Source organism: Peromyscus leucopus, chromosome 7, assembly GCF_004664715.2.
Source record: "Peromyscus leucopus breed LL Stock chromosome 7, UCI_PerLeu_2.1, whole genome shotgun sequence".
NCBI classification, from domain to species: domain Eukaryota; kingdom Metazoa; phylum Chordata; class Mammalia; order Rodentia; family Cricetidae; genus Peromyscus; species Peromyscus leucopus.
In genome coordinates this window covers 28,111,094-28,124,862 of record NC_051069.1, presented here as the reverse complement: position 1 = coordinate 28,124,862, position 13,769 = coordinate 28,111,094, and the positions used below count along the sequence as shown (strand labels likewise).

The following is a 13,769-nucleotide window of genomic DNA, read 5'->3' as shown; positions in this document are numbered from 1 at the left end:
TTTTGGAAACTTCTAGAAACTTAGGGAGGTAAGTCTTAGCAGGAGGAAGTAGATCCCCAAGGCTGTATCTCTGGGAGTCTTTTTTTTTTTTTTTTGCCTACTTTTTATTTCCTTTAGGTAGCCCATTTTCTGTAACATCCTGTGAATTGCTCTGCCACACCCTTCCCCACCATGATGCGCCGAGAGATTCTGGAACTATTTCAAAAGGAACTCTGTCTCCATGCAGTTGTTTGTATCAGGTATATTGGTCACAGGGGCACAAAAGAACAAATACACATGGCTACCGAGGAGATGAAGTCCGACAAGGTTGTGAAAAGTCCTGTCGGCATCAGAGATAGGCTCTGGCTTTTCAGGTGCCTTTCAGGCAATGAACTTAGGAGGTGTTTTGGGGGGCCTTCATCCCCAGGGGAGCTGGGCATTAAACACAGCAGCTCCAGAAACCTAGAAAGCAGTAGGCGGGCTCTCTTGCCCTCACCCCCACATGGCTTATTCCCTCACCTCGTTCTCACCTCTTCCACATCTCCTTCGTGTGAGCCCGTTCTAGAACTTCCCACGTAGCCATCCCACGCTTCCCATCCCCCTTCCTCGCTTGGTTTTCCCTCAAAGCACTTACCTCTGACCTACTTTCCGACATCTTCTGTTTTCTCCCTCCTCCCACCCCTCCCCAAAGTGGAGAGGAAGCTGCCATGAAGACTATCTTTTGTGCTCTCCTGCGTCTCCAGTGCCCAGAGCAGAGCCTGTCCCACAGCAGATGCCCAATGAGTGTCCATGATGGGAAGCGATCAGTTCTTGGCTCTGTTCTCTTAAGTGCACCCTGTCGGTCCTACCCCCAGCTCTCACTTTATTCTGCCTCAAGCAATGCTAGGCATATGTCTTCTGCTCATTGGAAGCCGAGGCTGGTGTCTGTCAGAGGCCTGTGCCCCATAAACGACAGTATCAGTGACTGTCAATAAGAAAGCTCAAACTTTGTGCTTCCCTAATAGGGAGTTTTAACTGCACAGTGGCCCTGCAGTGGGGATGTGAATATGACGTGGTGTTGCCTGTACATTGTTAGGACCTGGCACAAAGCAGCTTATCAGTAATGCTAGGTAGTTCTGTTTTTAAAGTTCCCACACTAGCTCTTCAGAAATTGTTCTGTTCCTGTGGCCACCAACACATCAGTATTTTGTTCAATTATTCATGCCTGATTTGTTTCTTGGACACCTGCTTCTGGGAACATGAGGCTGATTTGTTTTCTTGGATAGCGAACAATCTCTTGGAAGGGGTCACTTGCCCCGTGTCCTGGCCCAAAGTGTGTCCTGGCTGTTCTCAGGGAAGACCTGCCTCCCTCTTTAGGAAGGGATGTGGTTTCACACTTAGCTCAAGTTCACAGACAGCCTCCCCCCTTATGATTGTTCCTTCTGTCTGTGTGTCCTGCCCACTGCTTCTAGACAAGCTTCCAGGAAGGTGGCTTTTACCCTGTCCCTTCCCTCTTAAGTGACAATTGGGGGCTCCTCTCACACTGGCTTTTGGACCTCACTTCACGACTCTCAACCTTCTAAGCAGTGTATTTAGCCTCGTTCTCTGAGCCAAATGGACTTCACTGCTAATTCTCAGCAGCCAGCCCCTGCCCCAGCCCCCAGTCACACGGGCAGGTTGACTTTCTGGTGTTGAATGACCTGGATGTTACTCATGACTTCTGACACTCAGGAGCTCAGATTCCTTCTCTCCTCCCTCCCTCCATCCCTCCTTCACCCCCGCTGTTGCTAGTTGACTTGCCTAGCTAGCCTAGTTGATACAGCCTGGTTGATACAGCCTGGTTGATACAGCCTGGTTGATACAGCCTGGTTTGTTTATACAGCCTGGTTGATACAGCCTGGTTGATACAGCCTGGTTGATACAGCCTGGTTGATACAGCCTGGTTGATACAGTCTGGTTGATACAGCCTGGTTGATACAGTCTGGTTGATACAGCCTGGTTTATACAGCCTGGTTTGTTTATACAGCCTGGTTGATATGGCCTGGTTTGTTTATACAGCCTGTTTGATACGGCCTGGTTGATACAGCACAGGTCTTTTCTTTCAGCTTCCTGTTTGGAGCTGATTCAGCTGCCTTCTGATTTGGCAGTTCTTAGATTTGTTCACTGGCTAAGGCACACACAGGAAGAGCCACGGGCAGCCTGGTACTCTTTGGGGACCTCATGGTCTACTGTTACATTAAACTCTAAAGTACAAAGGAGGTACAGTTTCCACTAGCTGAGTTATTGTTTCTGGTCATTATTAACTTGTGACTCAAATAAGATGTTCACCTGAGGGGGATTGGCCCATGGTCTTCCGGATTTGTTCCCATTAATTTGTTCCCTGTTCATTTATTTGTCTTGCTGATGTATAGGCTATCGGGAGTAGGCGTCAGTGATTTAAGAAAATATAATAGGAGGGGGTAAAACCCTTAAGATTGGGGATTTTCTGTTATTCACTCATTCGTCTCCTTTAATCAGGCATTCACAGCCGTTTCCTTTCCTACAGGGAAGCACCAGTGCCCCTCATTCTTGATAGCATGAACTCCGTGAGGCGGGAGACTTGTCTGTACCACTGCGGCAGCCCAGTTCTGTGCAGCTCAGGGCCTGGCGCGAAGAATAGACCGGGGGGTTGTCCCTGTTCCTGGCCTTTTGGGCCTGCTGGTCATATTTCCTCAGACCCAGGCTTTCTTTCTTTTTAAGAACAAATCCTGGAACTTAGGAGAACTTATGCTTTTTGTTGGACGATGGCTGGACAGTGGATTGACGTCGTGCATAGCATTTGGCACTACAGTGTCTGAGATTGAAAGGCCCGGGGACCTGAGCTTACCGTGGCTGTTCAGGGGTTGGTCACTGTTCGGATCCTGTAATTGAAGGAAAAATGGCGAGTTGAGTGAGGGGACCTCTGAGACCCAGACCAGCAGTGCCTGCTTCCCAACTGTAAGCATTCCTTGTGTGTGTGTGTGTGTGTGTGTGTGTGTGTGTGTGTGTGTGTGTGTGTGTGATTACATCCCACAGCAGATCTACTGAGCCATCAAGTCATGAATCAGCCTGTGTTTCGTATCCGTAGACATGGCCGAAGCGTGGCTAGTTTATACCCCACCAGCCAGTACTTCACGTAATGGATGGCTGAACTGGTTGAGGTATCTGCCGCAGGGCAGCATTATTGGGAAATGGTGAAAGTCAGGAAGTGGAGCCTCATTGGAGGACTTAGATCACGGAGGCAAGTCCCTAGAAAGGGCGTCTTGCCCTGAGCTTTCCCTGTGCTCTTTTCCTTGTCCAAGTATCCTAAGAGGTAAGCTGGTCTCCACTACCCACCCCCTCTTGCCTAAGCACGTGCGGCCAGCTAAGCTCTCTGAATCTGTGAGCCAAGTCACTCTTCCCTCCTTCAAGTTGCTCTGTCAGACACTTTCTCACAAGAGCATGATAGGAACCAATCCAAAGCTAGCGCTAAATGCGACGCCATGGATGAACTTCATGACATAATGAAGAAAGAAAGAACTAAACACGGGAAAGTGTGTATTGTTGAATGACATCATCACGGAATCAGGAGGTAAAGTTTAGGGGTGCTAGCAGTCAGAGCAGTGGTTACTACTGGGGAAGTGGGGTGGTTATAGGAAGAAGAACAATGGAATGTTCTGGAATATTGAGAAACTTCTAGAACTTGCTGTGGCTGTTGGCTACATGGTGTTCATGTGTGTTAGACACTCCCTGGGAGGTGTGTTCACGGAGTCGTTTGCTGCATGTGGATTACACCTAATAAAACAGGCAAGCTCAAACAGAAGTCTGCCAGGATACCAGGGCATTCCTGAGAGTGGGGTCGCGGTTCTGCTGTGACACATGTACACAAACATGTGCACAAACATGCGCACAGGCATTTCCTGCATTTGGCCACTCGCTTCCCATGTGCACTCAATGTACACACAGCTGTAGAGACTCAAACAATGGGAGTTGTCTATACAGAGGCTCCTACGCAAAGTATGTTTACTCCTTTTCCTACAGGCAAGGGTCAAAGGGAGGGTGATGCCCAGATTCCCGTTTGTAGGGTGCAAAGGGCCAAGGGAAAACACCCTGAACCTGACTTGACCCCAGGACCAGGGCTTGAAATCACACCAGTCCCTGAGCTTGCCACAGAGTCAGGCTGCAGAATCCCACCAATCCCTGAAGTCCCTGAGCTTGAAATGCCACCAGTCCCTGAGCACAGAATCTCACCAATCCCTGAGCACAAAATGCCACCAAGCCCTGAGCCTGCTCCAGAATCAGACCACCAAAACCCACCAATCCCAAGCTACTCTGGAAAGCTCCGCCCCTCAAGAAATCCTACATAAGAGCTGCACTCTGTTCAGTTTGCTGCTGTTTCTCATCCAAGGCAGCCACCCTCCTGGATCCTTCCTTCCTAACAAATCTCTTGAGTGAGGTTTGTTGTGCAGTGTGACATTTTCAGAGGAGTGAAGCCCAGCTGTAACTTTCTCTGGAGCCAGAGCAGAGACTGTAACCCTTTCGCTGGGGAAACCTTCCTCTAGCGGAGCAGGGTTGTTAACTCAGGGGGACCTGAGCAGAGCTGTAACAACTTTGCTGGGGAAACCACCCCGGCCTGGGCAGAGTTATTATTACATTGGGGAAACCTTTCCTTAGAGCAGAACTGGAAGCTCCCGTGCTTACAGTGACTTTGCAGTATTCCTTGGCTCCTGACTGCCAGGATACCTTTCCATCAGAGCGGTAATGCTTACACCATTCTCTGAACCCTTCTTATCTCTCGAGCATCTCAGAACCTTCTTGATCTTCTTGTCTTGAAGGTCTGGTAGAGGATGGGGAGTCCTTGAGCTCCGTCTGAGCTTTAAGCCTCTACCCAGGGTCTGACTTGCCAATACTGTATGGGTGTCGTGGATGCCCAGTGTCGATGGGAAGAAGCTGCAGGATCTTGTACATTTCTTACTGGGGATTTTTCTGGTCCCACTAGGGGGTGAAAAGGCTTCTTCTAAGCCTGGGTGGGAATCCTAGGCTGGTTACAGGGACATACCCGCTCTCATGTTAAACATGGGGGCCCCAGTGATGGGAGGGGAGCTCCTTCCTGCTTTCCCTCCTTCTACATTCTGCAATCTGCAGTCTGCAGTCTGCTGGAGGGCTTTTACCCTTTGATGTCTCTACGAATGGCTGGTGCAATAGTCCACAGGCTCTGATTCCTACTGATTTTGTGCCTTTGGGCAAGAAATAAAAGGAGCTTTCTGGTGCCTGGCTCACACATGGCCACCTTTTCCTACCTGCCCATCCCCATGCTTCTGTAGCCCTTCTCTGTTTGGACAGCCACATTTCTCTGACTCTGTCTCTTTCTGTTTTTTTTTTTTTTTTAAATTTTATTTAGAGACAAATAAAAATTGTGTTGGTCTCTTTTCTATGTTAAGTATCTGGCTTGTGCCTACAAATGACTGAACTGATTGATCTCTGGGCTCTGGTCGTTCCCAGTCTCTCCTTGGTCATCACCAGGCTGGTTGTTGGAGGGGACAATTTTCAGGATGAAGATGAGAACAGGCCAGGGTACCTGGCCCTGTGAATACTCAATCAGGAGATAACAACACCAACAGCAGTGTTCACACAAACTGGAGAAGTCTTTTCATTGAACTTAGGTCCAGATTAAAAAGTACTGAAACCAAGTGTGTGGTACCCAGGGTGTTAGCCTTAAATGTCTGCCGAAGTAGGTAGATGTATGGGAATGTCCACACTGTGCCAGGCCCAGATCCAAAAAGAAATTGGAGTTAAAGATCAAGAAGCATTCGTACCAGCAGACTGGGAGAGGCACCCAAACAAGTCAACTGAGTGCTACATCCCTTGAAGGGCCTGTGGGGGTGGTGGTGGACTACCCCAGGTAATAAGCCAGAAACCCCCCCCCCACAGGGTTAGGGGAAGCCTTCAGAGGATGGAGACAGAGTAAGGGTCAAGGGAAAAGGTCAGAACAGTTAGGGAGGCTTCTTTGGAGAGCTCACATCTGAACTGTGACTTGAATGATGGAAAGGGGCCAGCAGTCAGGAGCAAGTGTGAGCAAGTGATGGAGGAGCTACCTAGAAGCAGGCAAGTTTGGAGGGGAGGCAAGGGTATGAGGGAAAGAGAAGATTCTGTGTGTCTTTGAAAGATTGACACTGACTTTGCCTGTGGGCTGGGTGCCTTTGGGCTTTGGTTTAACAGGGTAGGGTGTCTGTTGGAATGTGGAAGGCTAGAGGAGGGAGCTGGATACAAAGAGCATCTATTCAGCGGGCCCTTCCCATCAGTTCATTCTTTTTCACGGACTCTACCTGTGTACACACGCCTGCATTAGTTAAGGTAGGTAGGACGAGTTTCTTTTGTTTTTTACTAATTCAGCAGGCATTGACTGTACCCATGATGGGCAAGGGATTATGCTGGAAGCCCAGACACAGAGTGAACAAAGGAAATGTGCAATCTACACCTCTCTGGCCTTTGGCTGCTCATCATGAGCTGAAGTGGCCTGATATCTCATGGTGGGCAATGCTTCCAAGTGCTGGCTACTTAGTGGATATACAAAACATTCAGTACTCATTTGTAACAAATCCAGGAACAAGCAAGTGAATTCAAAGCTGCAAGTTGTGGTTTTAAGGGACTAATACTGTCCTGTTGATCATTGTATCCAAACTCTCTCTGACAGTGCATGGGATAGGGTGAGTATTGAATAGTGTTGGATGAGTAAATTAATGATCCTATCTTAGCTTTAAGACTTGTCTTGGGTCAGCCTTTAAGAAATCAGCCCATAAATACAGTCACACAATAAAATATCATACTGAAGTCAAAATAAACGAACTACAAGTTATATCAAATAAAAGTGAAACATAAACAACTGAATAACAAGGATCAAGTCCCAACAGGTTCCATGCAGCTCAGAATCCTTTTCATGAAGAAGCAAAGGAATGATGGACACGGGACTCCCATGATGGACATGGGTGGGTGGTGCTCACCTCAGCAGAGTGCATTTAACATGGTTCCTTAGATACTAAATATATGCAGTGCAGCCAATTTGTGTTGAATTAACAAGCAAAGGAGACTTGCCCATCTACCTCAGCAGGGGCATGGGTGTGCATGTGAGGGACAAGGGAGGAATCTCATGATTCTATAGGTTACTGCTAAGCCCCAGTGTTTGTACAGATTTATGGAAGCTTACTGTATTCTTAAACCAAGTAACTAGCTAACCAGTTACTAATGTGGATCAGTACTGTGTGGATCAGTAGTGAAATGTTATCATGAATCAAAGGCATGGTCTAGCCAACGTTGTGCACCCAATGTTCTAAGAGAGACTAAAAGGCTGCCACCTGCCTGTGCTTTGAGGAGCTCGGCTCTTGTCCTCATGGCACCATGCTGTAGCCTCTACATCTCCCACTTCGTGGCTCATTCTCTGCCCTTTCCTGAAGGCTCTGGACAAGAATCTATGACAGAAAGAGGTTGGAAATGTAAGGCTGTCAAACTTCCAGCAAACAGAGATGTTGCAGTTCATGGGTATCAGGGCCAGTGGTCAATACATGTGTTTTAGGGCCCTGAGTGGTAACTGGGGACCATCAGTATTGGAGACATTCGGAGAAGAATGGAAAGGAGAACAGAAGGATGCTTCTATCCCCTCTCAGCTCAGGATAAGTCCTGAACTGGGGAAAGGATGGGCCTGAGACATTCGGGGACCACGTGGAACTCTAAGATCCCACCATATCCCACCACTGGCAGGTCCAGTAGTGTTCAAGGATGCAGAGCTGAAAGGGCCTCTAGAAACCGTTCTGGGCTACTGTCCCTGAAAGCAGACAGAGGAACAATGTTGCCCTAGAGTCATAGAAGAGGGAATGCTGAAAAGCAAACAAAGACCAGTCGTGGTTCCTTCTTCATTGCTAGAAATACCTTTGATTATGCTCAGCTTGAACTTAACCTCTTGAACTGGTGACCGTTACCTCAGCACAGTCCCCTATAGCCAGTCCTTCCCCTTTCTGTCAGAGCTGTTGGCTGGGCCAGGCCACCTGCCTTGTTGATCCAGACTGTACAGAGCTCTGGCTCGTGGGTCTGATTCAGCCCATGTCCGACTTAGGGCTCCTCTGGAACAAAGCTTTTGCTGGCTGGAGTACAATTGAAGTTTGAGAATGCTCAGACACTCGGTTCCCAGGATGGAGGTAGAATGGGTGGATGGTTGATGGTTGAAAAACACTTGCCATTACCTGGTTAGCTCAGAGCATCTTCCTGCTTTGTTTTTTAGTCGGTCACTAACAAGGGAACAGCCTTAATCCAGAACCCACCTGTGAAGGCTGAATCTTGTTTTATTGCTTGCAACATCTTCCTTTCAAAGGTGCTATTATATTTAATCTTTGGGAAACCCAGAGACATCCCCACTTTACAGAATTGAAAGCCAAAGTTCACATCCACAAAGTGGCTTCTGTGGTTTCTAAGCAAGTGAAGGGCAGACCCAGCTCTCCAGGCTGGGCTTCTAGACTCGGGGGACTACTCTGTTTTCATTTCCGGGCAGTTTCAAGGGCCTGTGTGGTTAAGTGTCTTTGGGAGTGGTGCACCCTATTGAGTCTCTCCCCTTCTGCAATGTGGTCTTGTTGCCTGTGCTTAGCCAACAGTCAACACGCAGAGATCACCCTCAGGAGCTCCACAGCCCTTCCGAGGTTGGGAGGCATAGGGACCTGGAATTGCTTCTTGACTTTGCCAAAGCATCTATGAGTGGTGATAGGAGCCGCCTCTCAGAAAGCAAGTAGACAGCAGGGCCCTGGTGCCCAGGAGGGCCTCTGCTAATGTTCCCATCAATTCTTCCATCTTCTACCACATTTGCCCGTTCTCAGCTGTGGTTCCTCCCTCCCTCCATGTTTTAAATCCTGGAGAAGTTCCTAGGCTTAGCTGAGCTCCAAAAGTCAAATGGTTCATTTTGCCTCTAGCCAGAGACAATGACCCCAGATATCAGGCAGCATTTTTATTTTATTTTTTTAAATTTTCGAGACACAGTTTCTCTATGTAGCCCTAGCTATCCTGGAACTTGCCTTGTAGACCAGGCTGGCCTCAAACTCACAGAGATCTGCCTGCCTCTGCCTCCTGAATTCTGGGATTAAAGGCATGTGCCACTACCACTCAGTTTTGTTTGTTGTTGTTTGTTGAGTTTTTGTTTTTAAATTCTACAGAGAAGCCACAAAGAGATAGCCAAGGGAGTGTGACTTCTGACTTGCTGTACATTTAGGATGCTCTGTCAGGCCACTGAGCACCGTGACGGTGAGGCACTTGATTATTTCACATTGGAAGGGCCAGTGTTCCACAACGAATAACAAAGAGGCCCAAGGAACAGAGCCGACCAGCTCTTTTGCCCTGCTAACCTCTCTGCCCCCCCCCCCCCAGACATTGCCTTGCTCTTGAGAAGAGGTTAGCAGAGCTGGAGATGAGGAAGACGAACCACAGAACCCAAAGGCTGTTTGTCTGGCTTTGCTCTTCTCTGTGGCGGCTTCGGGATCCCATGAGGCGGGCTCTGGCTTTCCTTGGTCTCAGAGGGAAACCTTGGAGCTAAAGATGCTGCTGTTGCCAGGTGATGGGTACACAGACCCTCTGAGGCTCTCAGCTTCTGTAGTTAGGATGCTGAGGCCAATGACAGGTTGACAGGGGCACCCCAGGGAAAGGGTGGGGACTGCTTTGTGAGTGAGCCAAGAGACCCGAGGCTGCTGGCAGTTAGCAAGAAGAGCGAGTCTTGGCCACAGCTAGCTCAGGTGTTCAGGGGGCTCTCTAGGTGGCCTTAAGCCACTTTGATCCCTGAATCTGCATCTAACCCTCTGTCCCACTGCGAACAGGCCTCTGTTTCCCAGCTGCTGCTGCTAGGCAGGCAGTTTGATGCCTTTATCAGGCTGGACACAAGACCCTGTCTCTTAGGTGCCTCCACAATGTCAGGTAAGGTGACAAGAAGGGGTTGTGGAGGGGCGCTTCATCATGGGGCCAGGGAGGGGTTTGCTGTGATGCAGCCGTTTAAGGTGCACACAGGGTTTCAGCGGCAGCAACCGTGCTGGCTTCTGAGAAGTCCCTGGCCTTGCGACCCTGTTTTCAGGATGTCCATCCAGCAAAACAGGCTAGGCACCAGCTTTCACGTATAGGAGCAGCAGTCTGTATCATGGGTGCCGGTGTAGGTGTCCTCACGGCCTGCCTTTAATCTAACCTCAGCCCTGCTGCTACATTAGAAACCACTGTGCCTTGTAATAAACCACATAGGTGTTGACCTGCTGGCAATTTGAGTCCGGAACCGCACCCCCCCATTCCAAGGTATAATAGCTACAGGGCAAGGCCTGGGGCGGGCGGGAGGTGTCAGGTGACCCAGCTTTATCCTGCTGCCAGCCCGCTGTACAGCTCTGTCATTTAAGAATCAACCTTTGTGTTACAGCAAGGCTCTTAACTGCAGGTAGGGCTGGGGTTGGGGGGAGGGTAAAGAGGCAAGGATCCCTATGTCGTGGATGAAGGCGTGGTGCAGGGCTTGCAAGCTCTCTGCCCTGAACGTTTGGGTCAGGACAGTAAGAAGGCCAGGAGTGAGGCACTAGTACAGGCCTCTTAGGTGGCGTTGACTGGGGACAGCCCGGCTTCCGGGGGAGGCGCTGTGCTCCAGGCGGCACACTACTGTGAGCTCTCTCTTGCATGTTTGGGGAAGACCCAGGGGAAGCAGTCTGTTCTCGCCGACATTTCTGAATTCTTGACTCTTCTATTTTGCCCAGGTCCACACAGAGTTCTTGTGCTCACTTTCTCCTTCTGGCAGGGTCAGATCATAAGGCGGCGGCTCAGGCGCTTGCCTGCTGGGGAGGACTGATGGATACTAGAGCTTACATGAGTTCTCCAAACACTGTATTTCCCAGAACCAGGTAGCTGCCACCTGCAATGCAGTCTGGTGGTTATAAAAGAATTCCACAGAGTTGATGCTGTCTCTAAAAACCATACTGCCTTGACTTGTCCTGGCTTGTCCCTTAAACACGAAAGGGTGGGAGATGGTGGTAAGGAGAAAGGGGATTTGCTATAGAAGGCCCGGCTCCTCTGCTGAGCCCCGAAGAGTCCTTGGACAATTCTCAGTGTCTCCTGGACCCAGCTTCCCCCTTTGCAATGTGGGTATAAATCTAACTTCCTGACTGTGAGGAAGACTCCGCAGAAACGCCCCACCTGCTGGGTGCTGGGTGCCTTCCCATACCCACGGGACTTCATCTGGTCCTCTCCTGATCCCATTGTTGTTTATGGTCCCCTTGGTTGATCTTTGTGGTCTGAAGGGTCTCAGAGGCTCTGGTGGGGGGGGGGGTGTCCTCGGTGACTATTCTTCCCAAGCAGATGTGCTGGTCTGGTTTCTTCTGTGCTATCACACGGTATTCGGGTTCAGCAAGGTTTCTCTCCAAGGGCAGAAGGGAGCAGTCTGCTTTGTTCTGGATGCCTCAGGGACAACCACCTCTGTATACAAGTTTAGCTGCTGCTGCTGCTGATCTGCCCGCAAAAGACTTGGTGACTCTTTGATGGCTTTCCTGGGAACTCTGAACTCAAGAGCCTATAAATAGCATTCTGGTGGTGCTTCCGGGACCTCTCTGCATTATTACTTCGATGTTGCATAACCTGGCATTCTTCTCTCATTCTCCTGCCCACTCACATAACTCTGCAAGGGCTTTGGAAGTTTCTCCTTGCTGTGATGCCACTGCGAGAAGAGGCATTTTGGCAGTGGACGGAGCACAGGCCGAGACATCCTGCCACCTGGGTCTGAAGCCCACCTCTGTACACAAGTTGTTTGACCACTGAGAGCCTCAACTGTGTGTGTGTGTGTGTGTGTGTGTGTGTGTAAGAGAGAGAGAGAGACAGACAGAGACAGAGACAGAGACAGACAGAGACTAGTTTTCAATAAGTATTCCTCTTAATGAGTCCCAAATATGCATGCTCATGGCTGGAGCAGAGTGCAGTAACTGTTAATTGCAACAATACTATTTTATTCAATCACAAAGTCACTGTTCAGGGGCTGGAGACCCAGCTATAGACAAGGGGCAGAGTTCTTATGCCCGTGAGCAGATAGCCTGTTTTTAATAATTGCTAACAATATTTGAATAGAATCTCGCAAGTACCTGGCATAGTAGATACTTGGAAATTATTCATTATTAACTGGTAAGAGCTTTGTAGAGCATCTGGCATGGATGTGACAGGACCCGACAGCTAATTTGATGGCTTCCTAGGCCTAGGAGTCTGACATGGGGACAGACTATGGCCCAAGGACATCTGCAGAGAGTAGCCAGGGCAGCTAGGGACCTGAGCTGAATGACATCAGTTGCTCTCTGAAGAGGAGGTAGCAGATGAAGGTCAGAGAAGCCAAGACAGACAGAAGGACAGAGCAAACACAGCCATTCAAACTGTCTTAAGGAAGAGGTCGAAGAGGACCCTGAGGACAAATGGGGATACTGCAGGAGCTGTCTTGGCAGAGGGGAGATTGTGACAGCTAGAAGCGCCTCCTAGAAATGGGGAGGGGGTGTCTGTGAGCAGGAGCTGGGCCATGCAGGAGTTTCTCAAGCAGACAGAGGTAGGCCTGGAAGTGGCGTCTACCGTCCTTGGTTACTAGGCAGAGCCCCGTCAGTGCTGGGGATGGGTAGATGGGACAGGAGTGGGTGAGGCCACAGTCCTTCCAAACGCTGCCACTCTGGTTTTTCTATTTTGCTTATGGGAATCTGCATTGGGTTTCAGTGGGGCTCTGAAAGCAGAACGCACCAGGCCTCATAAGCCCTTCCTCAGGAGTCTGTGATCTGGAACTGCTGGCTGCTGGCTGGCAGCTTCTATTGCCTGAGACTTGTCTGCGGCCTGATTCACTTCTTGAAACTTGCTAGGTAGCCTAGGCTGGTCTCAAATTCATGGCAATCCATCTGCCTCAGCTTCCAGAATGCTGGGATTACAGGTGTGCACCGCCATGTCAGGCTTGGCTTTAAATCACTTTTCTCTCCTTAATGGTCTCGCGGCAATATGGGTCATTTTTTTCCTGAGCAGACTGGCTGTGAAACTTTGTCCCAGCCTTCTCCAAGATTCGAGTTGATCATGCCCAGGGGCTTCCTTCTGTGTGTGTTGCTCCCCTGGGCCCCTACTGCTGTTATCTTTAGCGGGGGGGGGGGGGGGGGGGGGGAACGACACGACACAGGGGCGGGGCTGGAGTCTGCAGAACCCCACGCCCTTCCTCCGTCCTCTGGTGTTAGCGTCTCCACTTCATGCACACTTTGCTATAGAGCCCAGCAGCATGGAGGTAGGGAAATGGGAGGGCCCAGTCCCACAGTAGATCAGGGTACACCATGTGCTGGTCCTAGGGGTCGGCAGCCTGAGGCAGACTGGAGACCTCCAGGGTTTGAAGTCTTAGCTCTGCCTCTTAGAGGCTGAGTGACCCTTTTCAACTCACTTGGCTTCTCTGTGCCTTCTTCTCCTAATTTCCAAGTCTCCGAGAGCGGGTGTCATACTCAGAGGGAGACACCGCACGTCAGGTGACTCTTGACCGGCGGGGGCTGCGTGCACGTCTTAATCAGGTGGGAGATGGGAAGTCAGTTGCTGTGACTCTGTAGGACATCAGGGACTCCAGCTCCTCAGGATAGGCCAGTGGGGATGTCCCCGGTGTCAGCGTGGCAGTGGGACAAAGGGGCCCCAGTTGCTTCCTTGATGAAGGCGCTATGGTTGCTCCCTTCTTGTTGGCATCTGTGCGTGAAGGAGGGCCGCGTTCTGCCTGGGATGAGGGCAGCCGTTTAGCCTGTCCCTGCTCCTTCCATGCAGCCTTGCAACCCAGAGTCTAG

The 13,769-nt window shown here is 50.0% G+C and overlaps 1 protein-coding gene across 1 annotated transcript in view; it reads right to left on the bottom strand.

Moving 5' to 3' along the window:
- The window catches only part of Tmprss4 (transmembrane serine protease 4), a 33,135-nt gene that overhangs the window by 15,064 nt on the left and 4,302 nt on the right, over positions 1–13,769 (bottom strand). The window contains exon 2 of the mRNA XM_037207542.1: positions 2,825–2,858. Within this exon, the coding sequence (XP_037063437.1) occupies positions 2,825–2,858 (34 nt within the window). The remainder of the gene's footprint in view (positions 1–2,824; positions 2,859–13,769) is intronic.